Below are 26,813 nucleotides of genomic sequence, written 5' to 3' on the forward strand. Positions count from 1 at the left end.
TAAATATAATTAATTTCTGTTTCTACCAGATTATCTGAGTTTCCACATTTTCGAAATAATCATAAAGTCTCAAGGACATCAGATGCAGTTAGAACAAAAGATCTCAGATCCAGAACTCCCCATTTGGATGATTGTTCCACATCTGAAAACAAAACTAAAAGTGATGTTCCTAAAGATATACATCATAACGCTCTACTGCCAAACTTGGAAAAGGAAGGAAAATCACATTCTGAAACACAGAATGCTTTGCCTACACCTACTGAGAAACATTGTACCTTCAATGGTGTTTGGTCACGTTCTGATCAAGTTGGTGAAGGTATCTCAAATGAAGATAATAAAAGAGGGAGGAAAGATACTTCCCACAGCCCATATAGCAGAGGAACTGCTGACAGAACCCGAAAAGACTTAAGTAACAACTGTGTTAATGGTGAACCAAGGAACACTGAGGCTAGTCCAAGGCTACAAAGACGTCCTGAGAAACATGGTCCTGCTGAACCAAAGGCTGAGAGCAAAAATTCCAAGTCTAGAAGCAGCACAGATTCAGATTATAAAAGTGAACGTAGTTCTTCTTGGGAGAAAGAGACTTCTAGAGAAAAGTCACATACTCGAGTTGAATCTGAAAATGACAAAAACCTGGAGAGAGAAAGTGAAAGATCACAAAATATGAGTAGAAAAGAACTTCAATCACATAACAAAGAAGAAAGAAAAGGTGACCCAAAACATAAATTACTAGTAAAGGACCAAGATCATTGGCGACAACCTGACCGAACAGTGCTTTCCCATTCCAAGAATGAAATAAAATCTCATAATTCCAGTAAATACTATTCAGAAGAGAGAAGAGGAAGGGAAGATTGTAAAAGAGAGAGAAGTGTAAGCAGTCACAGTTCTCAAGATGGAAGATGTTCATCTTCGTCAAGCCGAACTTACAAGCATAGCTCCCACAAGGAAGTGGATGCTATGCACCTTTCCAACACACCTTTCAAGCCAGAAAGGCATAGAACTGAAGATAAGAGGAAAAGAGAAGAAGAAGAAGAAAAGAGAAAGAGAAAAAACAAAGAAGAAAATAGGCATAAGAAAAATGATAAAAAATCACCTACAGAACATCTGCCAAAGACTTATAAAGAAATTAAGAAAACCACTACAGATTTAAAGAGAAAGAAAGATCCAAAAAGCGATAAAGGTAAGGCCTTTAATAATGTTATTAAAGGCACAGAAAATAGGGAGCTTTTAATGAATCCTGTGGATGCTCCAAATGAAGCAAAAAACAAAGACTTAAAGTTAAGCTTTATGGAAAAGTTGAACTTAACTCTGTCACCTGCTAAAAAGCAGCCTGTATCTCAGGAGAATCATCATAAAATTACTGATGTCCCTACGTCCAGTGGCAAATGTGATTTAGAGTCCTCAGTGATATTTGTTCCCTCTGTTAATAAAGCTGTCTCAGAAGAAACCAAATCAAAGCTTCTGGAACCAAAGGTTTCTCTTCCAGAAGCATCTGAACTGAGAATCAGTGTTCCAGAAAGTGAAGTGGAAGAAGAAAATAGTTTGTTAGTTAAGTCTGTTGAGAACACTTTGCCTTGTGAAGTACCCATTTGTGATACAGATACTTCTATCTCAACAACTGCAGAAGTGAAACGAAGAGAATCCTTGTGCACATCATCATCAGAAGTGGGAGAGACTGTGGATGATACCAAGGCAGCAGCTTCTCTGGTAATGGATGTAAAACAGACCAATACTTCTCAAAACTGTGGTCTGGAATTGGACATGAAAAGACAGGATGGCTTGAATTTTTGTGGTATTTCTGAAAGTTTGGAAATGAGGGTGTCTGTTTCAACAGAAGTGACTGAAACCAGTGACAATCCTAAGATGCCTCCAGTTGAAGTACTTAGCAGTATGCCAGTAAACCTTTCAGAAGACAGCAAGCCCAAATTTGAGCCTTCTCCTGTACTTACTGTGGTTGAGACTAAGTCTTGTCACTTGGAGCCTTGCTTACTAACAGAGGCTCTACCATCTTCACCACAACAGACTGAGTTAATGGACTCCAGAATAGAAATTGAGGAAATAAGCTCTGTATATCATGATGATGAGAACTCAGTTTTGAGTATCGACTTAAGTCACCTGAGACCTATTCCAGAAATTATCAGTCCTCTGAATAGTCCAGTGAGACCTGTTGCAAAAATTCTTAGAATGGAAAGCCCATCTCATATTCCATTGTATAATAATAGTCATAAAGGTAATAGTTTATATTATTCTTTATAACTCACTTTCCATGAAAATGTGAAGCATAAAACAGATGGTTGCATTTGTTCTTGATACCACTAAAACAATATTCTAACCTTGTTCTTTATCTAAATCTAGGTGTGTGTGTGTGTGTGTGTGTGTGTGTGTGTGTGTGTGTGTGTGTGTGTGTGTGTGTGTGTGTGTGTGTGTGTGTGTGTGTGTGTGTTGTGTGTGTGTGTCAGTCCTGGGGCTTGAACTCAAGGTCTGGGCAGTATTCATTAGCTGCTTTTGCTCATAGCTAGCACTCCACCATTTGAGCCACAGTACCACTTCTGGCCTTTTCTGTTTAAATGGTACTGAGGAATCGAATCCAGGGCTTTGTGCCTGCTAGGCAACCACTTTACCACCAAGCCATATTCTCAGCCCCTAAATATAGGTAGCTCTTAAATCTGTCTGTTTCCCTCCCCTTTGGTGCTGGGGATTGATCTTGTAGCTTCTCATTGCTAAGCACACACTTTCTTTTTTTTTGTTTTTGTTGTTGTTGTTGTTTTTTGGGGGGGGTCCGGTCGTGGGCCTGAACTCTGAGCCTGGGCGCTGCCCCTCAGTTCTTCAGCTCAAGGCTAGTGCTCTACCACTTGAGCCACAGCTCCACTTCTGGCTTTTTTTTGCTTATGGGTGCTGAGGAATCGAACCCAGGGCCTCAAGCATGCAAGGCAAGGGCTTTATCACTGAGCCACCTTCCCAGCCCCAGCACACACTTTCTTTGAGCTATAATACAGCCCCTTTGATTCTTCATTAAAAAAAAAAAGGAAGTAAAAGGACAGATTATTTCAAATAGTACTTATCTAGCTAGTTAAATATCTACCTACTGTTGCTAGGGATAGAAGCCAGGATTTCATGCATGCCAAGCACACTGACCTGTATTCTAGGTCTAGGTTTTAGGTATACTTTTGTTCAAAGACTATGATCAAATAACAAGAGTAGATGATAGCTGCTCAAGTGAAATAGTGATTGTTGGAATACCAAACTCTTACACTTGACAGGTATCTCCTCAGTCCCTTTTGCCTTACTGGGAATCAAACCCAGGAGGTGAATTCATACTTGGCAAGTGCTCTACCACTGAGCTATATATAACTAGCCCCTCTGAGCTCTTTGTAAGACCAGTAAAGAGCAATGAAAAAGATGCAGTATTGGGCATTAGCACAGGTTCTTTTGTTCTGTTTAGAATAGGAATATCAAATGACTATGATTCACTGGTTTTGTGACTTTAATATTTCTCTTCTGCAGATGTATTTCCATCAAATTCAGATCATTCTACCTCCAAGAGTCTGCCTGGTCTCAATAAAGAGAACCAAAACCCAACTCAAAAATCTGACAAATGTACAGAAGTAGATTCCTGTAAGAAATCATTTTTAGATGAATTGGAAGAAGGAGAAATTAGAAGTGACAGTGAAGAATCTATACCACAAAAGCATTTTGAAACATGTGCCAAACCTAGAGTTTCTGTTGAATTTCCGAACACTAACAAATGGAACAATAGCAAGTGGAATAAAAGACCCAATGAACCTAGCAGATCTTCAAAATCAAAGAGAAAGGATAAAACAATGAGCATTTCCAGCTTAGAAAAAATAATTCCAATTATTACTGTACCATCTTCTGTTTGGGAGATTATGCATATGCTACGAATGATAGGAAAACATGTAAGGAAAAGTTACATGAAATTCAAGGTAAAATTTTCATTGATACAGTTTCAAAGGATTATTGAGTCAGCAGCTTTGAGGTTTACATCATTAATTAAATACCTTGATTTTTCCAAGATCTCTAAATCAGTAACTACTTTACAGAAGAACCTCTGTGATGTTATTGAATCTAACCTTAAGCAAGTTAAGAAGAATGGCATAGTTGATCGTTTATTTGAACAGCAACTACCAGATATGAAAAAGAAACTCTGGAAATTTGTAGATGAACAACTTGATTATTTATTTGAAAAGCTTAAGAAAATTTTAGTAAAATTTTGTGATTCCATAAACTTTGGAAGTGACAGTAATGGAGGAAAGCTTGCTAAAAAGTATAAAGAGAGAACACAGTATTCATATTGTCAGAAGAGGAATAAGGACAATTTCAACAAAGAAATTCAGAGGGAAAAATTGTCAAAATCAGAAGACTCTGTGAATTTTAAGTCTCTACTGGAATGTAAAAAGTCTGAAGACAAACATCCAACCCAAAATAACACCACTGACACAGTGAAGCCTGACAGTAAAAGAAATGTTAACACCTGCTTTGAAAGCATGAAGAACTCTGAATCTGAAGAGCACTCTTTGGAACTAAGCTGTCCTAGCACTCCCAAACCAGCCAAAAGTGAAAGCAACACCATTGAGGATATACCAGTATCTCAGCACACAGGGTTGAAGCCAGAGCGTAGTTTTGAGATCCTCACTGAACAGCAAGCATCTAGCCTCACTTTTAATTTAGTGAGTGATGCACAGATGGGTGAAATATTTAAAAGTTTGTTACAAGGTTCTGATCTCTTGGACAACAGTGTTAACTGTATTGAAAAAACTGAGTGGGAATTAAAGACTCCAGAGAAACAGCTGCTAGAGAGTCTTAAGTGTGAATCTATTCCAGCTTGTACAACAGAAGAGCTTGTTTCTGGAGTGGCTTCTCCATGTCCAAAAATGATTGGTGATGACAATTGGTCCTTATCATCTGAAAAAGGTCCTTCTCTGTCTTCAGGACTTTCATTGCCAGTGCATCCTGATGTGTTAGATGAAAGTTGTATGTTTGAAGTTTCTGCTAACATGGGTTTAGCTAAAGATAATGTATGCACTTCAGAAAAGAGCAAACCCTACATTTCTTCCATACTCTTTGAAGATCTCGCAGTGTCTTTGACTGTACCATCACCACTGAAGTCAGATGGTCATCTGAGTTTCCTAAAGCCTGAAGTTTTGTCAAGTTCTACTCCTGAAGAAGTTATTAGTGCACATTTTAGTGAAGATGCCTTACTTGAAGAAGAGGATGCATCTGAGCAAGATATTCATTTAGCTCTGGAGTCTGATAACTCAAGCAGTAAGTCAAGTTGTTCTTCATCGTGGACAAGCCGATCTGTTGCTCCAGGCTTTCAGTACCACCCTAATCTACCCATGCATGCTGTCATAATGGAAAAGTCCAATGATCATTTCATTGTGAAAATACGGCGTGCAGCACCATCTACCTCTCCTGGTCTTGAACACAGTATGGTTGTTAATGGGTCATTGACATCTTTGCCCAAAGTTGGAAAGGAAGCTGATGAAGTAGCAGAGAAAGAATATGTTTCATGTCAGAACACGGTTTTGAAATCTGTAGAGGAATTAGAAAATTTTGACACAAATGTTGATAGCAACAAATCAACTCCTGGGCAGAACTCTGTGATACAAACTCAGGCTCCACCAATATATGAATTTCTTAAAGACGCTTCAGGTAAAGAGAGCCACAGTGTTGAAGTGGCTGATGATTGTTTTAAGTTGCACCAAGTATGGGAGCCAAGAGTTCCTGAAAGCCTTGAAGAATTGACTTCAATGGAAAAAATCCCACACTCTGTTGAGGATCATCTTCCTGACACATACATAGATCTAACAAAAGATCCGGTGTCTGAGACCAAAAACTTGGGAGAAATCGTAGAAGTAGCAGTTTTAAATGATCAGTTTGGTTGTTCTGGAAGCAAATTAGATCAAAGCACTCAAATAATGGGTAATTCTTCACAGTCTGATACTATAAATGCTTTTATTGATTTGACACAAGATGCTTCAAATGACAGTAAAAATGAAGGTAATGACACCACACTAGCTGTTGAAGGTTTAGAGTGTCAAGTGATATGTGTGGATGAGGATAACTGTAAGGAAGAAAAGTTGCAAATGAAAAACAAGCCTGTGGAATGCATTGTTCAGGAAACTTGTATTGATTTGACCCCAGAGTCTGATTCATGTGATGTAAATAAGGATGATTTAAAACCAGATTCATGTGAAGTAAATAAGGATGATTTAAAATTGACGCCACCACCAAATTCTGATAGTTTGGAGTTACCTGGGACTTTGGATAGTGCTCACAAAAAAAGAAAAAACTATTCTGATGTAAATCATTCTCAGAAAAAACAAAAAAGGGAAAGAGACTTAACTAATGGAGAAAAGTCTAAGAAACTTAACCAAGATTGTGATAAAAATGATAACGGTCAACAAAAGAAAAGCAATAAGAAAAGGACTCTTACATTGAATAAAGATCTCTCATCAAGCCCGGGGATTAATGATTCATCAGCAGTACTTGCCACTTTGCCAGCAAGCCTTTCTGCAAAAAATGTTATTAAAAAGAAGGGAGAAATTATAGTTTCGTGGACAAGGTAATAATCTTTTGAGACCTTTTAGGCACCAGTAAGTTTTGAGCCTTTTTTGTGGTGTCATTTTTTTCTGTATTCCATACTAAACCAAGGAAAATGATGAGGTACTTCAAAAGTAGCCAGAGAGCCAGGTGCTGGTGGCTCACGCCTATAATCCTAGCTACTCAGGAGGCTGAGATCTGAGGATCACGGTTCAAAGCCAGCCTGGGCAGGAAAGTCCGTGAGACTCTTATCTCCAATAAACCACTAGAAAACCGGAAGTGGCACTGTGGCTCAAGCTGGAGAGCGCTCGCCTTGAGCTGAAGAGCACAGGGACAGCACCCAGGTCCAGAGTTCAAGCCCCACTACCAACCAAAAAAAAAAAAAGTAGCCAGAGTTACTTGGGGACACATCCTGGGGTACAATCCAGCTATTCTGTAGCCCAGTCTAGAATAATAGCTTTCATATATATATGGATGTAAATGACCCCTCTGGGTAGAGCTTTTCATTATGTTTTTTTTTAGTGATAGTCTTACTACCTAGTTTGGGCTGGCCTTTAGCTTGTGATCCTCCTTTTCCAGCATTCCAAGTGCTTGGATTAGGTGTGTACCATTGTGCCCAGATTCACTGCATTTTAACTTCACTTTTTCAATTAAAAAGAACTCTTTCATTTGGAAGGAACAGATATAAACACATTTTAGAAAGTAAGAATGACAAGTAGTGAATGTAGTAAAGCAAAAAAATGGATGGGTCCATCGTTTTTTTCTAGATTTCAACTTTCCAGACTTTCACAAATGGTACTTTAGTTTTATGTGAGCTTTTGAGAAATTCAGATTTTAAGAACCCAATTCACAGCTAGACACTGGTGGCTCACACCTGTAATCCTACCTACTCAGGAGGCTGAGATCGAGAATGGTTGGTTGAAGCCAGCCTGGACAGCAGAAAAGTCTGAGACTCTTCGCCCCAGTTAACTACTAGAAAACCACAAGTGGAGCTATGGCTAGTAGAGCACTAGCCTTGAGCAGAAAAGCTCAAGGACAGTGCTCAGGTCCTGAGTTCAAGCCCCAGGACTGATACAAAAAAAAACAAAAACCTCAGACATAAAGATAATCATAGTTGTGAACAGTGGGCCTAGAGTTTAATAGTTTCTATACTAGATGAGAATGCTTACTGAGGGAAAATTTTTCGTAAAGCTAGTGGTGTTTTGTTAAGTGCCACAATCCTGAAATACTCATTTCAAGTTACTTGTAGATGTCAGCTTAAAGTCTCAGAGATTAGACCATGTGACAAACACAGGTCCAAATTAGAAGTTTCTGTGATTGAGGATTTTGTTTTAGTTCTGGTTTTTCTGTTTACTCTGTACAATCATTTTTGATCCTTAATGTTTTAAGTAGTATATACATGAAAGGTAAAATTAAAGATAAAAATGAAAATTTATCAGTAAAAATAACGCACTTGTAGAAAATTGTGGAAATACATATGAGCTCAAAGAACAAAATCATAAACTTGTCTTTAGAGGTAACTATTGTTCATATTTTGGTATATGTAGTTTTTCCTGTTGGATTTACTAAAAATATCACTTACTAGTGTATATTAAAGCAGGGGAATTTATGACCTTTACATTCCTTCCTTAGAAATGATGACCGGGAAATTTTACTAGAGTGTCAGAAAAGAATGCCATCACTGAAGACCTTCACATATTTGGCAATCAAGTTGAATAAAAATCCAAATCAGGTAATTATCCAATTTTTACATCTCTGGTGGTTCACAGATACTGTTATTTGACATACTTAGATTTCCCTACCCTGGGGAAAGAGCCCAGAGTCATATACATGCTAGGCAAACAGTTAACCCCAGCCCAGATATAATTTTCAGTGTGTTAAGATACAAAGAAAAGACATTTACTAGTTCGTGTATTTTAAAATTTGGCTTATTATAGGACTAATAAGCTTGATGATTGTGGAAGAAGCATGACAGAAATGACTGATATTTTTTCCCTTATGCCTTACCATTTTATTTCACCTCAGGATTTGGTAATGTTTCCTTATTTAATAAGATGTAGCAAATGAAAGCTAAGGTAAGCAATCAACATAATAAGGCACTGGTGGCTCAGTAGGCTGAGGTGAGGATTGTGGTTCAAAGCCAGCTCAGACAGGAAAGTCCATGAGACTCTTACCCCATTTCACTACCAGAAAATCAGAAGTGGTGCTTTCTAGCGTGGTAGAGTACTAGCCTTGAGTGAAAAAGCTCAAGGACAACTCCCAGGCCCTGAGTTCAAATCCTATGTCTGACAAAAAAAAAAATTCCCTTTTTTAAAACATTACTTCATCTCTGTTACTAGGATAATTTTTGTTGTCTGTAGATGTTTTCTGAAAATATGCATCAAAGATGAAAAAATAAGATGTTTATTATCATTTTTAATTTTTCAGGTTTCAGAGAGATTCCAGCAGCTAAAGAAACTCTTTGAGAAGTCAAAATGCAGGTAGTTAATGTATAATAAATGTTTGACACTGTCCTCTTGCAACTAATGGTGTGTTAGTCTTTGAAGATCTGAGAAGTACATGAAAGACAACCAGATGAGTTCCTGATTTAGTCACAAGTTGGAAGATCATTGCAGGCACCTAAGATGCCTCAGCTGCTGTAGTAGAGTTGGCCTGATGCAGTTCAGGTCAGCATGGAACCCTCCTCAACTTTCTGATTCCTGATAAGTCTTACAGAAGGAGAAACTCAGTTGATGATTATTGACATTTTACAGGGAGCTGGGAAGGTGGCTCAGTGGTAGAGTGCTTGCCTTGCATGCATGAGGTCCTGGGTTTGATTCCCCAGCACCACATAAGTAGAAAAAGCCGGAAGTGGCATTGCAGCTCAAGCGCTAGAGCGCTAGCCTTGAAGAGCTGAGGGACAGTGCCCAGGCCCAGAGTTCAGGCCCCATAACCGACACACAAAAAACAAAAAAACATTTTACAGATGAAGAATGAAAGAAAATATTCTTGTATAGCAGTATGTTTCATAACCAATACAGTTTATGTAGTCATTGTAGTAAAGTGTTTTTTCACATTTTCTGAGTACTGAATATTTTAAACTACAAAACATGTTCTAGTCTGGAATTTGTGGCTTATGCCTCTAATCCTACTCAGGAGGCTGAGATCTAAGGATAGAGGTTCAAAGCCAGCCAGGAAAGTTGGTGAGGTTGTTTATCTCTAGTTAACCAGCAAAAAGCTGAAAATTGGAGGTGTGGCTCAAGTGCTAGAGCACCAGCATTAAGAGAAAATTTCAATGGAATGGAAAGCTCTCAGTTCAAGCCCCAGTACCAGACAGAAAAAAAAAAATGTGTAATAAACAAACTCTGTTGTCATCTAAACAGATGACAGGATTTACTGTAACAGATTATTAATACAGACATGTTTCATTTGTTTCTTCCAGCAATATTTCTACAGGTTTATAAAGGCAATAGTAATTAATTAAATTTTTTTCTTGGAAAAAATTACTTCACTGAGTATTAAATACTTGATTACTTAAATACTTTGTATTTTTATGGAAGAAAATTTGTAACATTATCTAGTGTATCATTTTTCTATTGGTTTATAGTTAACATTATTTGAATGAAAAGCACCTAATATTGTTTTAGTATGAATAGAAACCATATTTGGACATAGATCACTGTGCAAAGGTTTCTGTTTATTTTTGAGATGTTAATATCTAGCCCCATTATTTTTGAGTTACTATTCCTCAATTTTTGCCTATAATGCCTTTTTTTGTAGTACTCTACCACTTACACCATTCCTCCTGACCTATACTGTGTTCTAATTTATTTTCCATATCCTCATAAGCAACTGGCTTACTCATGAGATCTTCAAAAGATTTTTAGCAGCTTACTATAAACAAAATCTCTCTTTTTCATTCAGAATATAAGGTTGAATAATGGACAGTTGGGAGAAGAATCTTCTTTTAAAGAATTTTTTAAGAATAGTACAGTTGGGTACCAGTGGTTCACACCTGTAATCATAGCAACTGAGACTGAGATCTGAGGATCGTGCTTCAGAGAAAAAAAAAACCAACAACCCTAAGTGAAGCTATGTATAATTCAAGAAGTAGAGAACAAAATCTCAGGAACAGTGACCAAGTCCTCAGTTTAAACCCATGATTGATGTGTGTGCTGAGATCTGAGGATCAGGGTTCAAAGGTTCAAAGCTAGCTTAGGTAGGAAAGTCCCGGAGTCTCTTGTTAAGTACCCACAAAACAAACAAAAAACAAAACAGAAGTGGAAATATGTCTAAAGGAGTAGAGCACTAGCCTTGAGGAAATAAGCTCAGGGACAGCATCCAGGCCCTAACTTCAAGCCCCAGGTCTGGCACCACCCCCTCCCCCCGAAAAGAAAACAAAAACGTAGTGCAAAGCCTGACTTTTGGTGCTTTTAAGAAACAGCTAGGTGGAAGCTGGGCGCCGGTGGCTCACGCCTGTAATGCTAGCTACACAGGAGGCTGAGAGCTGAGGATCGCAGTTCAAAGCCAGCCTGGACAGAAGAGTCCGTGAGACTCTGGTCTCCACTAAACCACTAGAAAACCGGAAGTGGTGCTGTGGCTCAAGAGGTAGAGCACTCGCCTGGAGCTGAAGAGCGCAGGGACAGCGCCCAGGCCCAGAGTTCAAGCTCCACGACCAACAAAAAAGAAATAGCTAGGTGGTAGTAAACACTTGTAACCTGTTCAACTCCCACATGCAAATTTAAGGCCAGCTTTGACTAATGTGGGAAGATGCTATTAAAACACACACACATATACACACACAGCCAAAAATAACTCAAAACTGCTGGGGGTTGGTGACTCACACTTGTAATCCCAGCTGATAATCAGGAGGTAGAGATCTGAAGATTATGGTTTGAAGCTTGCCTAGGCAGGAAAATCTGAGACTTAATTAACCACCAAAAACCCAGAAGAAAAGTGTAGCTCAAGTGGTACAGTGCTAGCTTTGGGCAAAAATGCCCAGGGACAGTGCTCAGGCCCTGAATTCAAGCCCTATGACTGGAAAATGAATAAGCAAAATAAATTAGCCTTGGTTTGTTTTTACCAACAAACATTTTTTTTTTTTTTGTCAGTTGTGGGGCCTGAACTGTGGTCCTGGGCGCTGTCCCCCAGCTCTTCAGCTGTAGACCAGCGCTCTACCACTTGAGCCTCAGCCCCCACTTCCGGCTTTTTCTGCTTATGTGGTGCTTAGGAATCAAACCGAGGGCCTCATGCATGCAAGGCAAGCACTCTACCACTGAGCCACCTTCCCAGCTCCCCAACAAACATTTTTGTGTCTGAAAAAAATCTCTATCTTGTTGTGAAAAGGAAGTAAATTCATGAAAGAATTAACTTGAAATTAGAATTAATTAGAATTAACTAGAAATAATACTTATTAGTTGGAAATTCCTAAATTATAAAATTAAATGTTGAGCAGAAAAGCTCAAAAGCTTTGTATATACGACTATATAAGATGATGCTACATGAAGTGAACCCCAAGATATGGACATGAGGTTTTCTTTGTTGTTTTTAATGTACTATATGGTTTTTTTCATTGTTTATTTTGTATGTTCTTTCTCCTGTGGTGTATCCCTCTTGTCACTGTATTTGATTTTGGTACCTTGCATTTATTTAATTTGGGGAGAGGAAGGGGAATAGCAAAATGCTGAAACGAGGACACAGATGACCCATTCCAACAATGATACTCACAATGAACCTTCCAACTTTGGGGGTAGGTAGAGAAGGGAAGGGATAGTGAGAGAAAAACAACAAAGTGGGTAACAATGCCCGACAAGAAATGTACTCATTACCTTACTGATGTAACTGTAACCTCTCTGTATAGCATCTTTACAAGAAAATAAAATTTAAAAGAAAACAAATCTTTTCAAAGAATTTTGTTAATAAATGTTAAAAATGTTTAAAATTTTTAACATTTACTAACAAAATCTTTTAAATGATTTGATATTTGAGGGTTTTTTTAATGTAATTGCATGTAATTAAAAATGTAATTTTATTGTTATTACTATGGTATTGTAAGAGGGGTTACCATTTCAAAAGTCAGGTAATGAGGGCTGGGAAGGTGGCTCAGTGGTAGAGCGCTTGCCTTGCTTGCTTGAGGCCCTGGGTTCGTTTCCTCACCACCACATAAGCAAAAAGAAAAAAGCCGGAAGTGGCTCTGTGTAGAGCGCTAGCCTTGAGCTGAAGAGCTGAGGGACAGCAGCGCCCAGGCCCAGAGTTCAGGCCCCACAACCGGACCCAAAAAAAAAAAAAAGTCAGGTAATGAGTACATTTCTTTTTTGGACAATGTCACCCTTTCCTTCACTTTCCCTCTCCTTTTCCTGTCCACAAATTGCACAGAGTGTGTGTGTGTGGATCCTGGTGTGTGTGTGTGTGTGTGTGTGTGTATCCTGGGTGTGTGTGTGTGTGTGTTGATCCTGGGTGTGTGTGGATCCTGGGTGTGTGTGTGTGTGTGTGTGTGTTGATCCTGGGAATGAAATCAGGGCCTTGTTCTCTAGCTCAGCTGTTTTGCTCATGACTGGTGCTTGAGCCACACTTCTACTTCTGGCTAATTTGGTCATTTGACTAGAAAAAGGTTTTTGGGTTTGTCGTCTGTGTTCCTAGCTGTCTCTGATTTTTTTCCCCTATATATTATAGTATCATTAACTATAAAAAATATCAGTGTAACAACACTTGATTTTCTATAAGCTAATTCTGTAATGTCAGTATTGTAAGTACAGCTTGTTTAGAAGGTTACACCTTGAATATGTCATATTTGAAAATTAAGAGTTACAACTTTAGCATTTTTTTTTTATATTACAGATAAGTTGCTGAATTCCTTGGAATTTTCATTGGTTACTTCATACTACACAGAAACTGATTCCTCGTGTTTTAAATGGGGAACTAATGGAGATTTTGTCTCATTTTTTATTACAAGAAGATAATCTATATTTGTTATTGCTTCTGGACTTTCTAATATCAGCTCAGCATGTTCAGCCTGTTACAGTTATGGGTCTGATTTTCTTGTTCTTGCTCAAAATATTTATTTTTAAACATATTAGAAGTTACCAAAATGAAGACAACAATAATGTAATATTGAACCTTTTGATATTTCAATGAAATGACTTCTAGATTTTTTAAAAAATAGTTTTGTAGGATTTTAAACTTATATTTAGTTCAAGTTTTCATTTTTAGTTTTTATGACTGCTCTTTTTTTTGGTAAACTGAAAAATAATTTAAATAGTCTACCTGTAAATATGTATAATTATAATGATGTAAAATTTTGAGTGTATGTGTCTGTATGTATGCACATACGTTTATGGCTTTCCCTAGCCAATGATTTTTTTTACATCTGTGTAACATTTTGTACAAAGTTTGTTTTCAATAACAGTAATGTATAATAAAAAACATGTAAAGTTGTGTTATACAGTGTTTAGATGATTTTAAAAGGTGGTAAACCTAAGAGGCTATTTTGAAGTGTTCCACGGTGGGGAGTGTGGCAGGCTAGTCTGTCTGGATAGATTCATTCATGAAAACCTGTTGTTGGTGCTTGCTTTATCTCACAATAAATCATACCTCGCCTGCATTCCTTTGAAATAAAATTAGGGCAAGTGAGGATTTGGAGAAAACCTTTGTAAGAATTGATTAGCTTAGGTATTCTTCATGCTTCCCGCTAGTCTCATTGCCATTTCACCCAGAGAATCCATAGAAGAAGACCCAAAGAATCAGTTGGTAGATTTTTAGGCCAGAAGAATTAACTGGTTTTGTAGTGCTGGGGTTCTTTACCTTTTGGTCTTTTGAACATCCAGTGCAAGTAAAAGGGTTAGTCATTTTTCAGTGCATTCATCTCTTTACCACCAAGTAAACCATAAACTATCATGACTAAAAGATAGTACTGGCTTAAAAGAAAACTGGATTATATAAGACCTTCAGAATATAAAATGAAGGGAATATGAGGATTCTCATATTCTCAATATGAAAATAAAATAGTTAAAAATCTAAAAAGAAAATAACAAAAAATAGCATATAGCTAAAGATTGAATGAGTTGGAAAATTAGGCTGAAAAACTCCCAAGACAGAAGCAAACTGAAAACACAACAATAAATGGGACCAATAAAAATTTAACTGAGATGGAGGACAGAAGTAGATATGCCAAAGTTTAATGATATGTAGAAGGAGAAAAAGTATAAATAGAAAGGATCACAATGCCAGAGAAGATTCACAAATCCTAACATTCACACATTACTATCAGAGACAATGAGGAAAAGCTTTAAAAAGTACTAGACTAAAAATTTTCTATTTACTTCAGTCTCCAATGTGTATGCTTACAAAAAAAAAAAAAAGATTTGAGTCTGATAATGCAAACCTACAATTCCAGCACTTCAGGGGCTGAGGAAGCATTAAGAGTCAGGCTAGCTTGAGCAACATAGCAAGACCTTGTCTCTAAAATAAAGATTAGAGGCACACGTGGAATTTCTTTAAAATATATATTTTTTAGTTGCTCAAAGGAATTGCCATTCATCAAAGCAGTTTATGAGTAGAATTCATCTTGATCTTCATGTCACCCCTTTTAACATTCTACATCCCTCCAAACCCTACTCTTTGTTTTCTTGGTGGTGTTGGATATGCATTGAATTTTATGCCTGCCTGCAACTCCATAGGTTTTGAGAGTGGAGCAGGAAAGCTGAAAAACAAATTGTCCTTGGGCTGGACTACTGGTCAGCGGAACTTTCCTAGTATAAGCGAGTGCCTGGGTTGGATCTTGAGCATCCTCCACCCCTGCTCCTTCATCTCTGTGGATAGTTAAGTGTAAGCCCAGAATTGTTAATATTGCTCTTACTCAGATGAAAGTATTGGAATTTATTTCCCTCAACTGTTACCTGATGATTCTTTTACTTAGAGCCCATGTGTTATACTCTTGTTTTATACACTCTTACAATAAGAGGAACGAACCTCTTTGCAGATTCATGAGAATAAGTGTAAGGGTGCATTATAATTATTTGTAAGTACATAACTAGTATTCCATTGGGCTTTTTGGCTTGGGATTGAACCCAGGACCGCACAGAGGCTATTCAGCCCACTACCACCGAGCCAAGATTACTTTTTCGAGGCCTTTGACTTCTTTTAAAAATGCCACGATAGTTAGGGTAATAAATTCTAGATTGTTAATAATTCTCCAGCCAGTTTCCAACTTTTAGCGTTAGTATTAAACTTTTTTTTTTTTTTTAAGCTCGGGACCCGAACTCAGAAACACATGTATTAGGCAAGAACTCTGCCTCTGAGTTACACCCGTGGCCAAAGTTTTGTTCTTTTTTGTTTTGTACATAATTATAATTTTTTCTCCCGTTACTTTTTGAGTTTCCCCCTCTTCCCTCGGGCAGGGGGAGCGAAGGAGGAGGCTGAGGGAGAGATGAAAGGACGATGTACACAGAAGCTGAGACCCGGGGACCACAGTTCAAAGCCAGCCCAGGCAGGAAAGTCCTGACACTCTTACTCCAAGAAGTGGAGCTGTGGGTCACGTGGTAGAGCAACAGCACCACGACCGACTCCGCCCTTACCCCCCCCCCCCCCCCCATGCTTCAGAGCTGTGTTGGTCAGGGGGCTAGTTTCCGTTAGAGTCGTAGGAGGTCCAAAGTGCTCGTCTTGCGCGGCTGGTCCACCTGTGGGCGTGGAAGACGCCGCTGAGCCTCCTTCCGTCGCCCCCACGCCAGCGGAACCTTCCGTCTCCGCCCTTCTCACGCTTTCGGAGAGCACTCCGAACTCGCGCAGAAGAGCTCCGAAAGCCACTTCCGCTCCTAGAGCCGGCGCAGCCGTGACGTGGGGCTTCCGCCAGCGCGGGGGCGGGGCCGACGGTGCTCGGAGTCGCCGCCGCCGCGGGCTGATGACGCGCAGGCCCGTGGGCTTCACCACGTGTGCTGCAGCTCGCCGGCTTTCGGCGGCCACTTTCCCCGGGGGCGTAGTCCGGCGCTCGGGCGTGGGAGCCTCGGCTGCTCGGCGGCTCTGAGCGCGGAGCAGCGGATGCCTGTGGATCACCGGGACGGAGACCCCGGAGCCATGGAGCACTTCTTACTGGACGTCGCGGCCGCGCCGCTGCGGCTAATCGCCGCCAAGAACGAGAAGAGCCGTAGCGAGCTGGGTCGGTTCTTGGCCAAGCCGGTGAGGAGAGAGGGAGAGAGAAAGTTCTAGACAGGCCCGGGGCGCCGCTCCGCGGGGACGTGCCCCTTTGCAGGGGCGTAGGAGGAGGCCTCTGGTCACTTGGCCCCTCCGCGGGGCGGCTGGTGGCGCCGGCGCCGCGCAGGTGGCCGGAAGTCGCCTTTGGGTTTGCTGGTGGGGGGCGGCCGCTCCCCTCGCCCCCTCGGCCGCGCCCGCGCTGAGGTGGCCTGCGGGCCCTTCTAGAAGGAATGGAAGCCGGCTTTCCTGACGTCGAGGCTGCAGCGGGGCCGTTCCCGTTTACCCGACTGCGTGGGCCACACACCCCGGTTCGCTTGGCAAATGTGTTTTGCCCGGTCCCTTCAGCGTGGCTCTGACGCGTGCTCATCGCGTTCCTACGCTGTGCAAGTCACCGTGGGGGCGGCCCTAAGCAGAGAGCGAAAGAAATGAGTTACGGTGTCTCCCTGGAGGGGACTTTTCCGTTCACAAGCACGCAAAACAACTGCAGGAAAAAGCTAGACCCGCTCATGTGTTGCTCACTTGGACCAAGCCGTAGGCTTTAAAAGGAGACGAACTGGATTATTCTGGGAGAATTGACTTCTCATCGATTCTCCCCTTTAAGGACCCACGTTAGAATCTTTTCGCGTTGCATTTTCGTTTCCCAGTCTATGCTAACCCTCGTCCAGTTGTCTGGCAAGCCTCTGGAGGTAGTAGAAAGTGTGTTTTTTAAATTTTGATATAACTCATTCAATCACAAGTGCATGACCTACATGTGTATTCCATTGCTTAGGAATCACAGCAGTCTATTGAGTGACAGACAAAGGGACTTGATTTGGAGCAACACAAATCTCACAGGCAAAACCTTGACTTTTCTGTTTTTTTTTTTGCTTTTTCTTTGGAGATGAGTGTGTGTGTTGGGGATTAAATCCCTACCCTCTAGCTACTTCCGCCACTGAATGACACGCCCAGGCAAGAGGAGATAATAAATTGGACGTGAGAAATAAAGAATTGACTTTATCTTCTGTATTTCTGGCCCCTGGGCTGTGGAGAAGGTATCAGTAACACCCTTGGGGTGTCTATTTAAAAAACAGTTTTTCAGAGGTAATTGGCTTAGTTGAACTTGAAGTGTGTTTTGTTTCTGGGAATGTTTATAAGTGACCTTATACTTTAGATCACAAGTTATGAGGTGAAAGTTTATGGGTGAGCTTAAGGAAACTTAATGATTCTCTACCCCAGTAATTAATGCTTATGGCACTGGGAACGTTGCTGTGAGGTAAAGCACATTTATCATGCATGAGCCCCTTAGTTCGATTCTCCACACCCAAGGGGGGAAAAGTTGATGTTGATGTTTTGGTTTTGTTTTGTTTTGTTTTTTGGCCCTGTCCCTGGGCCTGAACTCTGGGCATGGGCGCTGTCCCTCAGCTCTTCAGCTCAAGGCTAGCACTCTACCACTTGAGCCACAGCACCACTTCCGTCTTTTTTCTATGTGGTGCTGAGAAATCAAACCCAGGGCCTCATGCATGCAAGGCAAGCACTCTACTACTGAGCCACCTTCCCAGCCCCAATGTTGATGTTTTGGGAATCGGATAGGAATAGCCTTTTATTAGTAAAGATTTGAATGAGAAAGACATTGATGCATAGGAATGACTGTAGTAAAGCTGCCAAACTAGTAAGTTCAGTTGAATTAAGGAATTACTGCTTTTCTTTCTTTCTTTCTTTTTTGCCTCACTTCTCACCTTCCTGTCTTCCCTACCTAGGTCTGAACTCAAAGTTTTGCATTCACCCAGCTGTCTGGTGGTGATCTACCTCTTGAGTCATGTCTCCAGACTGCCAAACTGGCTTTTTTTTCTTCCCCAGATTATTTTGGAGATTCATACTCTTCATCCCCACCCCCAAGCTGTCTTCAAATAGAGATCCTCTGAATCTCAAGTCTCCTGAGTAGCAAGCAGTGTGATCTGCCACTGAACACAGCTCACTTTGTAAATAATTTAAAGTCTTTGACTGGATTAATTATATACACAATTCTGTGTGTGTGTTCATACACATGTACAGATGTCAGTTCTAGGGCTTGAACTCTGAGCCTGAGTGGTGTTCCTTAGCTTTTCCACTTGAACCACATTTGAACTACAGCTCCACTTCCAGTTTTTTGGTGATTCCTAGGGATGGGAATCTTTTGGATGGACTTTCTTGCCAGAGCAGTCTTCAAACTACAATCCTTAGATCTCAGCCTCCTGAATAGCTAAGATTACAGAAGTGAGCCACTAGCACCTGACTTATATTACAGTTCTTTCTCCATTTTTGTAAATATATATTCATAATACATATGTATTTATGCATTAAATACATATATGAAATTAGTAAACAATTGAAGCATTTTTTTTTTTTTTTTTTTGCTTTGGCATTTGAGATCTGAAGAATTTTTTTAGGCCTGTGCTTTCTATTGTGTTTATCTTAGCAGATAACTCTACCTTGTCTGGAAGAATCATCAGTTTTTTGGGTAGTGGAGGTAGGGTTTCAGGGGATTGTGCCTTGGGCCTCATACTGAACCAGAGAGCTAAAACCTACCCCTTTCTTAGCTCTTTACATTCCTTTTTCTTCTGATGTAGCCAGTGCCTCCTGCGATTACTTCCAAAGTATTAAGTCTGTCTCTCTCTCTGTCTCCTATTCTTACTACTATTATTACCACCTTCATCTCTTCAGTCTTCCATTATGTTTGCAAAGAGCTTATTACAATACTTCAGCACTTAGTTTCCTTATCTTAAATCCATTTTCTTTCACTATTGCTTTTGTGCCCTAAGGCAAATGAAATCTGTATTTGTTTGTTTTTTTCTTCAGGCTTTGTCTCACAAAGTAGCCCTGCCTAAGATTATAGAGTGTCTGTCTCTTTGCCTAGCAAGTTTCACTTTCTTTATTAAATATATATTCCACATTTTAGCTGTAAAAAGTTACATGTAATAGTTAAAAGCCAACACTCAGTGCTTGCCTAAAGTGTTCTAACATTTAATTCCCAGTATTGCCAAAATCACCACTGGGCCCAGTTTCTGACAAGAATCACGTGTTACACTAATAGTTTTGTTACCTTGCCCTGATCCTTTCCCTGTGATTTTGTTGTCTGTACATGGAGATGAGAATCTAATTTGTGGGTTGCTAGTAAGACCAAATGCATAGGACCTGTTAAGTGCTGACTATAGAAGTGCTTGCCATTATTGCTGAAAATAAGGCTGTTATATCAGTAAAAATGAGCTGTAACAATTGTGTGTGTGTGTGCGAGCGTGTGTGCGCGCACGCGCGCGTGCGCAAGGCTGAGATTCAGCCTAGATCCTCACACATACTAGGCAAGCTCTCTACCACTGAGCCATATTCTACTGAGTTATTTATATTACCTTGTTTTTTTTTTGGGTCCGGTCGTGGGGCCTGAACTCTGGGCCTGGGCGCGGTCCCTCAGCTCTTCAGCTCAAGGCTAGCGCTCTACCACTTGAGCCACAGTGCCACTTCCAGCTTTTTTTCTTTTTGCTTATATGGTGCTGAGCCACCTTCCCAGCCCCATTATATTACCATTTTTGATACCAGGTCCAAGCTGGGCTTGAACCCTGGGCTTAAGTAATCTTTCCTCAGCCTACAGGCTAGAACTAAAGGAATATATCTTACCATACACAGTTTTAATTATTTTTTTAATTTTTCCCAGTGCTAGTGATCAAATTTAGTAAAGCCCCACATGCTGGAAAGGGGTCTTTTATTTTAAAAACAGCTTTATTGTGAACTGTTTTCCTGTCATATAGTTCATCCATTTATGAGTGTAGTTCTGAGATTTTTTGCTATATTCATATATGTAAGTGTTCCATAGTCAAATTTCAAACTGTGTGTGTGTGTGTTCGTTCTTTTGTGTGTTCGTTTGTTCATTTGTGTGTGATTGTTCAAGCCCTGGGGCTTGAATTCAGGGCCTTGATGCTGTCCTTGAGCTCTTTTGCTTGAGGGTAGGACTCTACCACTTGAACTACAAGTCTACTTCCAGCTTTTTTGGAGCTTAGTTGGAAATAAGACTGTCCCAGACTTTCCTGCCTTGGCTGGCTTAGTCCAATCTCCTGAGTAGCTAAGATTATAGGCATGAACCAATGGCGCCCGCAAATTTTGAACATTTTTATTACTTTCAAAGGCAACTCTCAAACTCTGGTTTCTCTTAATGATCATTTAAGTCTTTTTTTTTTTTTTAGACACTCCTATATTCTAGCTATCCTTCTCAAGTTGTTTTATACTCCACTTCCAGCAACTGCTAACATAGCTCTTTTTTCCAGATTCCCTGTTCTGGTCATTTAGATTATTAGTAAGACAAATTATTTCATATAAACTTCTCCATTGATTCCAGAATCAAAATTGTAGCTTTCAAAAGTGGCTTATGATCAGGGGCTGAGGTATATAGCTAGGAGTAGAGAGCAGTGCCCAGGATATAGGAGAACTTAGGCTTGCTTAATTTCCCCAGCACTGAAAAAATAAAAAAAAATAAAAAACAAAACTTTCAGCCCTGATAGGTTACTCCTAAAATCCTAGCTGTTCACCTCCTGGGTGAGATCTGAGGATTGCAGTTAAAGCCAGACCAGAAAGCCTGTGAGACATTTATCTCCAATTAACCATCTAAGAGAGGCTGGAATTGAAGCTATGACTCAAGTAATATACTAGCCTTGAACAAAAAGGTTTAGGGACAGTGCCCAGGCCCTAAGTTTAAGCCCCAAGATTGGCACTTAAAAAAAAAAAATTAAAGACAACAGTAAAAGCAAAAACTCACTTCATATACCATTTTCTTTCTTTCTTCAGTGTCTCCCCCCCCCCATGTTGAGACTTAAATCTGGGGTACTGTCCACTAAACTATATTCCCAGCTGGCCAGATTGTGTGTTCTGTACGTGCTAGACAAGTGTTCCACTGAGCTACACTCCAGCTCACCAAAATACTTTTTTAAGAGGTCCCTGTATGTAGTCCAGGCTGGTCTTCAACTTGCAGTTCTCCCTCAGCCTTCTGAGCACTGTGATTACAGTGCCCCACTATTTTGTCTGGCCTGTATTACAATTGGTTTTATTTTTATGCTTCACCAGTCCAATAGTCCTTGTGTGGTAGAGATTGGACAGTTTTGCCCTTAGGCTAAACTGGAGACATTTTGATGCAGGATAATTAGTCAGGGTAGGTATGCTTGTAATACCTAGTGCATGGTGGCCAGTGAGTTTGCTAAGCATACTGTAATACACATGACAACAACCCACAACAAAGAATTATACAGCCTAATATATCAGTATTACAAGATAAAGAAAGAAACTGTGCCTTGTCTAATTTATTGGAATGACCATGTAACTGGAGTCACCCCCAGTGCTGCTGTTGTCTGTCATCCTTTGTTACTTCTGGCCTCTAGCTTTGCATTGCCTTTTCTTAGAAAGCATCTCCTTGTGTCTCTCCTTCAATTAAAACTTTTTCTGTCTGTTCTGGAAGAGTGCTTTGCAGTTAACCTTGTCTAGGAAAACATTCTTGATTTAAGAGGGGTAGCTCTAGTGTCTGAGTTAGGTAGAAAATGTTTAATACAGATAGCTCTACTCCCAGACTTAGGTGTTTTCTTTTGTTTTTTGTTTTTTTTTTTAGTAGAAGATAGCTTTGAAAACCTTTGCGTTTTTCAGCATATTGTGACGCTCTAGGGTGATTTTTAACTTAGTTTCTCCTGTAATGGAAACAGTTTTGTTCTGTTATGAAAATAATTAGAATCAGGAAAAAATTTTGGCATTCTTGCTTGTTTTATACGGAAGTTTAGGTATTATCTCTTCAGCTTAAAATACTTAAATGTAACTAAATAATTGTACAAAGATAAAAATCACAAAATTTAGAAAATTTCAACTAATCAATAGCTGGGCAGAATCATCAAGCACAAAGCCTGTCTTATTATTTGAGTATTTGGGGGTAATTTATTGAATACTGAAACTAGAAAGCAGAATGGTTTTGTGGGTATGCTTGTATCTTTTTTGGGGGTTGGGGGGTCCAGTCATGGGCCTGAACTCTGGGCCTGGGCGCTGTCCCTCAGCTCTTCAGCTCAAGGCTAGCACTCTACCACTTGAGCCATATCGCCACTTCCAGCTTTTTTTTTTCTGGTTATGTGGTGCTGAGGAATCGAACCCAGGGCCTCATGCATACAAAGCAAGCGCTCTACCTTCCCAGCCCCTTGTATAGTGTCGTAAATGCAAAAATTTTAAGTCAAACATCACAACTTTATTTTCTTTTTGTGTACCCTTTACAAATGTGTAAGGATGAAAAATGTTACAAATATTTCTGACTTTCTATATATTACTAGCATGTAACTCACAAATGCTAATAAGTGTTGTAACAAAGCAATATTCCAACTCTTATATACATTTATATATAAATATACTTATACATATAATTTATAGGCATATTGATTTGTAAATCTATAAGTATGTATATTAAGAGATTGACTTAGAGCTGTAAGATTAAAAAGTCAAATATATCCCTTTTTGGCTATGATAGAATAACTGGGATTAATTTTGTTGCCATAAACAATTAGAAAAATGGGATAAAATATATGAAACTATTTCAAAGATTGGATGAAAAGCAGCTTAGATCTGCCCTCCCTGAAAAGGGAAATAGGGTTTACCTCTGCAGTTATCCTATAATTATCTACTGGACCCTTGCTCAGGGGGGAGAGAACCCAGCTGAGAAGACAGATTAGAGTAGAGGAAATAACTCTAGAAATACAGCATCTTGAACATACTTGGCTGAATATGAAAATAGGAAGAATATGTAAGTGTAGGAGTTTGTGTAGGTAGGAGATACTCAACTGTCTGGAGTAAAAGTAAAAAGACCAGGTCAAATACCAGGACAACCAATGTAGAAACCAGAAGAGACACGCTGTAAAAGTGGGTATTTCATCTGTCCTAGAATTAGTGCCTTTCTAGAAATTTGCTGTCAACTGAGAGAATCAAGCTGACTTGCAAGTAGATTAATTGCCTACTAGAATAAAGAAAAACTATATAATACAGTTAATCTATTGCTGTTAATTAAAAATTACCAGATTTCTTTAAAAGGCCTGTTACTAGGAAGACAACCAGTAAACTTAAACAGATTATAAAATAACAAAGTGATTACATACATGTTCAAGGACTTAGAAGAAACACAAGTACAATGGTAGAAATTTAACCTATGGAAATTCAAGTAAAACTAAAAAATATGCCTATAATGAATGACTAGGCTTTGTAGAAAATTGTTTAATTCAGAAGAAAAGATGATTGAACTAGAACATGGGTCAGTATAAATTGCCCAGATTGGAATGGAGCGGGGTGAAAGCTGGCTAATATTCAGCGATCTGTTGGACATTACTAAGTAGTCTGCTTTATGCATAGTTGGAGTTCCAGGAGGAGGTAATAGAAGAAATAAGCATTAAAATACATGAAGAATACTATCCTTATTGTTTTTTAATTTGGTGAAACATAATTATCAGGTTCCACAGATCACAAAAGGTAAGAATCATAAGCAGGATGAATGTAAAACACACTATGCCATATCGTAATCTATGTGAAATGAAGTATGTGATAGTGTCTGCTTGTATATAATACCAGCACTTGGGAAGTTTAGGTAGAAGGATGCAAGTTCAAGGCCAAGTCATTAATACATAGCCAGCCCTCGCCTCAAAAACAAACGTAACTGCCTGGTGCTGATTGCTGTAATCCCAAGTGGTAGAGCGCTAGCCTTGAGCTTAAGAGCTGAGGGACAGCACCCAGGCCCAGAGTTCAGGCCTCACGACCGGATCCCCCTTCCCCCCCCAAAAAAAAAAAAAAAAAACTGCTAGAGGATGGGCACTGGTGGCTTAGGCTGAGATTTGAGAATCTCAGTTCAATGCCAGCCTGGGCAAAAAAAATCTGTGAGTATCCTATTTCCAGTTAACCAGCAAAAAGCCAGAAGTGGAGCTGTGGCTCAAAAGGTATAGTAGCAGTCTTGCACAAAAATGCTAAGGGAGAGAACTGAGGCTCTGAGTTCAAGCAGTATGGGCATGAGGAGAAAAAAAGACATAGAGGAGCAAAGATTAAAATAACTGCAGACTTTTTATCAGAAATAACACAATGGAACAGTATCTTTGAAATAAATCCCTCAAGTCTATAAGTCTAGTTTTGTTTCTAGTGGTAAAAAGATCTTTCAGAAATAAAAAATACGGATACTTTTCAGTTGTAAAAGGTGAAAAGATTAATTTCTAACCAATTTATATCACAAACTATGTTAAAAGAAAGTTTGTGAGGTGAAGGAAAATTATGTAAGCTCAAATAATAAGCCAGGAAAGCTCTCAAAGAAGCCTTATGTGGCCAATGTAGCTGCTGCCATGGTAGGTACCCAGAAAAAGTGAAATATTTTGATTTTTAGCCAGAACTCTTCTCCAGTCTTCCCAGCAGTGCAAATGAATATTATTTACATAGTCATTTTGTTGTTACTTTTCTCAGGTGTGGACAATTCAAGATCGCCAGAGTATCCTGAATACTTTAGCAGAGTTATTCCTGGATAAGGACTGTACTGTATTGATTGGCCGCCAGCTGCGCCCTCTCCTTTTGGATTTGCTAGAAAGGAATGCTGAAGCCATTAAAACTGGAGGCCAAGTCAATCATGATCTGCATGAACGTCTCTGTGTATCCATGAGCAAACTCGTTGGTAACCATCCTGATGTACTCCCGTGAGTAGCAGTTTTATTTACATATTCACATTTATTTCTCTTGAAGATGGTTAAAGTCTTCTCTCAAGCTTGATGTGGTAGTTCATGCCTTTTAACCCAGCACTCTAATCCTAGGTAGACATAGGATGATCTTCAGTTTCAGAGCAGTCTGACCATCTTAGATACCTTGTCTCAATAATATAAACCAAATCCCTTCTCTCTTTCTACTTAGAGTCCAACCTTAGAAGGGAAATACAAAAAGAGATGAGTAGAAATTATTATAAAAATAATCACAGTGTAATTTCATTTATCTCCCTAGTTCAGAGAGGGTTTTACTAATTTCTTTTTAATTAATTTAGTTTATTATTATAAAGGTGACGTACAGAGGGATTACAATTACATGATTGAGATAACGAGTACATTTTCTTTGGTGTAGTGTCTTCTATTCCCTCATTCTCTTCCATTCCCTCCCTGTCTCCACCCTTGAGTTGTATATTTCATTTTCATCAATGTCCAGTTAGCTCCACTGCTATACTTTTTCATCCTTTTCCTGGAGTTCTGTGCCCTTCCCACCACACTCTCAAAGATGTATACCATATATAAGGTACTACACCATACTTGTATACACCACCTGTTGAATCATCAGAAGCTAAAAACTAAAAAAAGTCTTTTTTTCCATATTTTGGGGTTCATTTCAATGTGTGTATTATTTGATATAATTATGAAGGGGTACTTAGGCATTTCACCTTACATTTCTCTCCTAAGAGTATCCTCTTTTGGTCTCACTGTGAGAGAATATAGAATCCTGTATAATTTGTCATATCCCAGTGCATTTTAGATGTTATTTCCACATAAAAGATAGAACATGTGCCATTTGTCTCTCTTGGCCTACCTCATTTAACATTATTTGTTCTAGTTCCATCTATTTCCCTACAAGTGACATTATTTTATTCTTTCTAATGGCTATATAAAAATTTCATTGTGGGCTGGGAAGGTAGCTCAGCGGTAGAGTGCATGCCTTGCAAGCATGAGGCCCTGGGTTCGATTCCTCAGCACCACATAAACAGAAAAAGCCAGAAGTGGCGCTGTGGCTCCAGTGGTAGAGCGCTAGCCTTGAGCTGAAGAGCTGAGGGACAGCGCCCAGACCCAGAGTTCAGGCCCCATGACCGGCAAAAAAAAAAAAATTTCATTGTATGGGGAAGGTGGCTCAGTGGTAGAACACTTGCCTTGCATGCCTGAGGCCCTGGGTTCGATTCCTCAGTACCACATAAGCAAAAAGAAAAAAGCCGAAAGTAGCACTGTGGCTCAAGTGGTAGAGCGCTAGCCTTGAGCTGAAGAGCTGAGGGACAGCGCCCAGGTCCAGAGTTCAGGCCCCACGACTGGACCCAAAAAAAAAAAATTTCATTGTATATAGGTACATTTTTT

At 39.6% G+C, this 26,813-nt stretch overlaps 2 protein-coding genes across 6 annotated transcripts in view; both read left to right on the forward strand.

Annotated features, from left to right (window-relative positions):
- The window catches only part of Casp8ap2 (caspase 8 associated protein 2), a 31,751-nt gene extending 17,775 nt beyond the window's left edge, over window positions 1–13,976 (forward strand). For 3 of the 4 annotated variants that reach the window (XM_042679544.1, XM_042679543.1, XM_042679546.1), the window contains 5 exons: window positions 30–2,230; window positions 3,505–6,586; window positions 8,197–8,296; window positions 8,992–9,044; window positions 13,381–13,976. In XM_042679544.1, coding sequence (XP_042535478.1) covers window positions 30–2,230; window positions 3,505–6,586; window positions 8,197–8,296; window positions 8,992–9,044; window positions 13,381–13,384 — 5,440 coding nt within the window. In that variant the 3' untranslated portion in view covers window positions 13,385–13,976. Of the gene's footprint in view, window positions 1–29; window positions 2,231–3,504; window positions 6,587–8,196; window positions 8,297–8,991; window positions 9,049–13,380 lie in introns of those variants that run through there. The other variant, XM_042679545.1, reaches the window with a different exon arrangement.
- A 2,549-nt stretch (window positions 13,977–16,525) lies between these two features.
- The window catches only part of Mdn1 (midasin AAA ATPase 1), a 156,163-nt gene continuing 145,875 nt past the window's right edge, over window positions 16,526–26,813 (forward strand). For both annotated transcript variants that reach the window (XM_042679510.1, XM_042679511.1), the window contains exons 1-2: window positions 16,526–16,713; window positions 25,183–25,409. In XM_042679510.1, coding sequence (XP_042535444.1) covers window positions 16,576–16,713; window positions 25,183–25,409 — 365 coding nt within the window. In that variant the 5' untranslated portion in view covers window positions 16,526–16,575. The remainder of the gene's footprint in view (window positions 16,714–25,182; window positions 25,410–26,813) is intronic.

This window comes from Dipodomys spectabilis, unplaced genomic scaffold (assembly GCF_019054845.1).
Source record: "Dipodomys spectabilis isolate Male_0828 unplaced genomic scaffold, ASM1905484v1 ptg000053l, whole genome shotgun sequence".
NCBI classification, from domain to species: Eukaryota; Metazoa; Chordata; class Mammalia; order Rodentia; family Heteromyidae; genus Dipodomys; species Dipodomys spectabilis.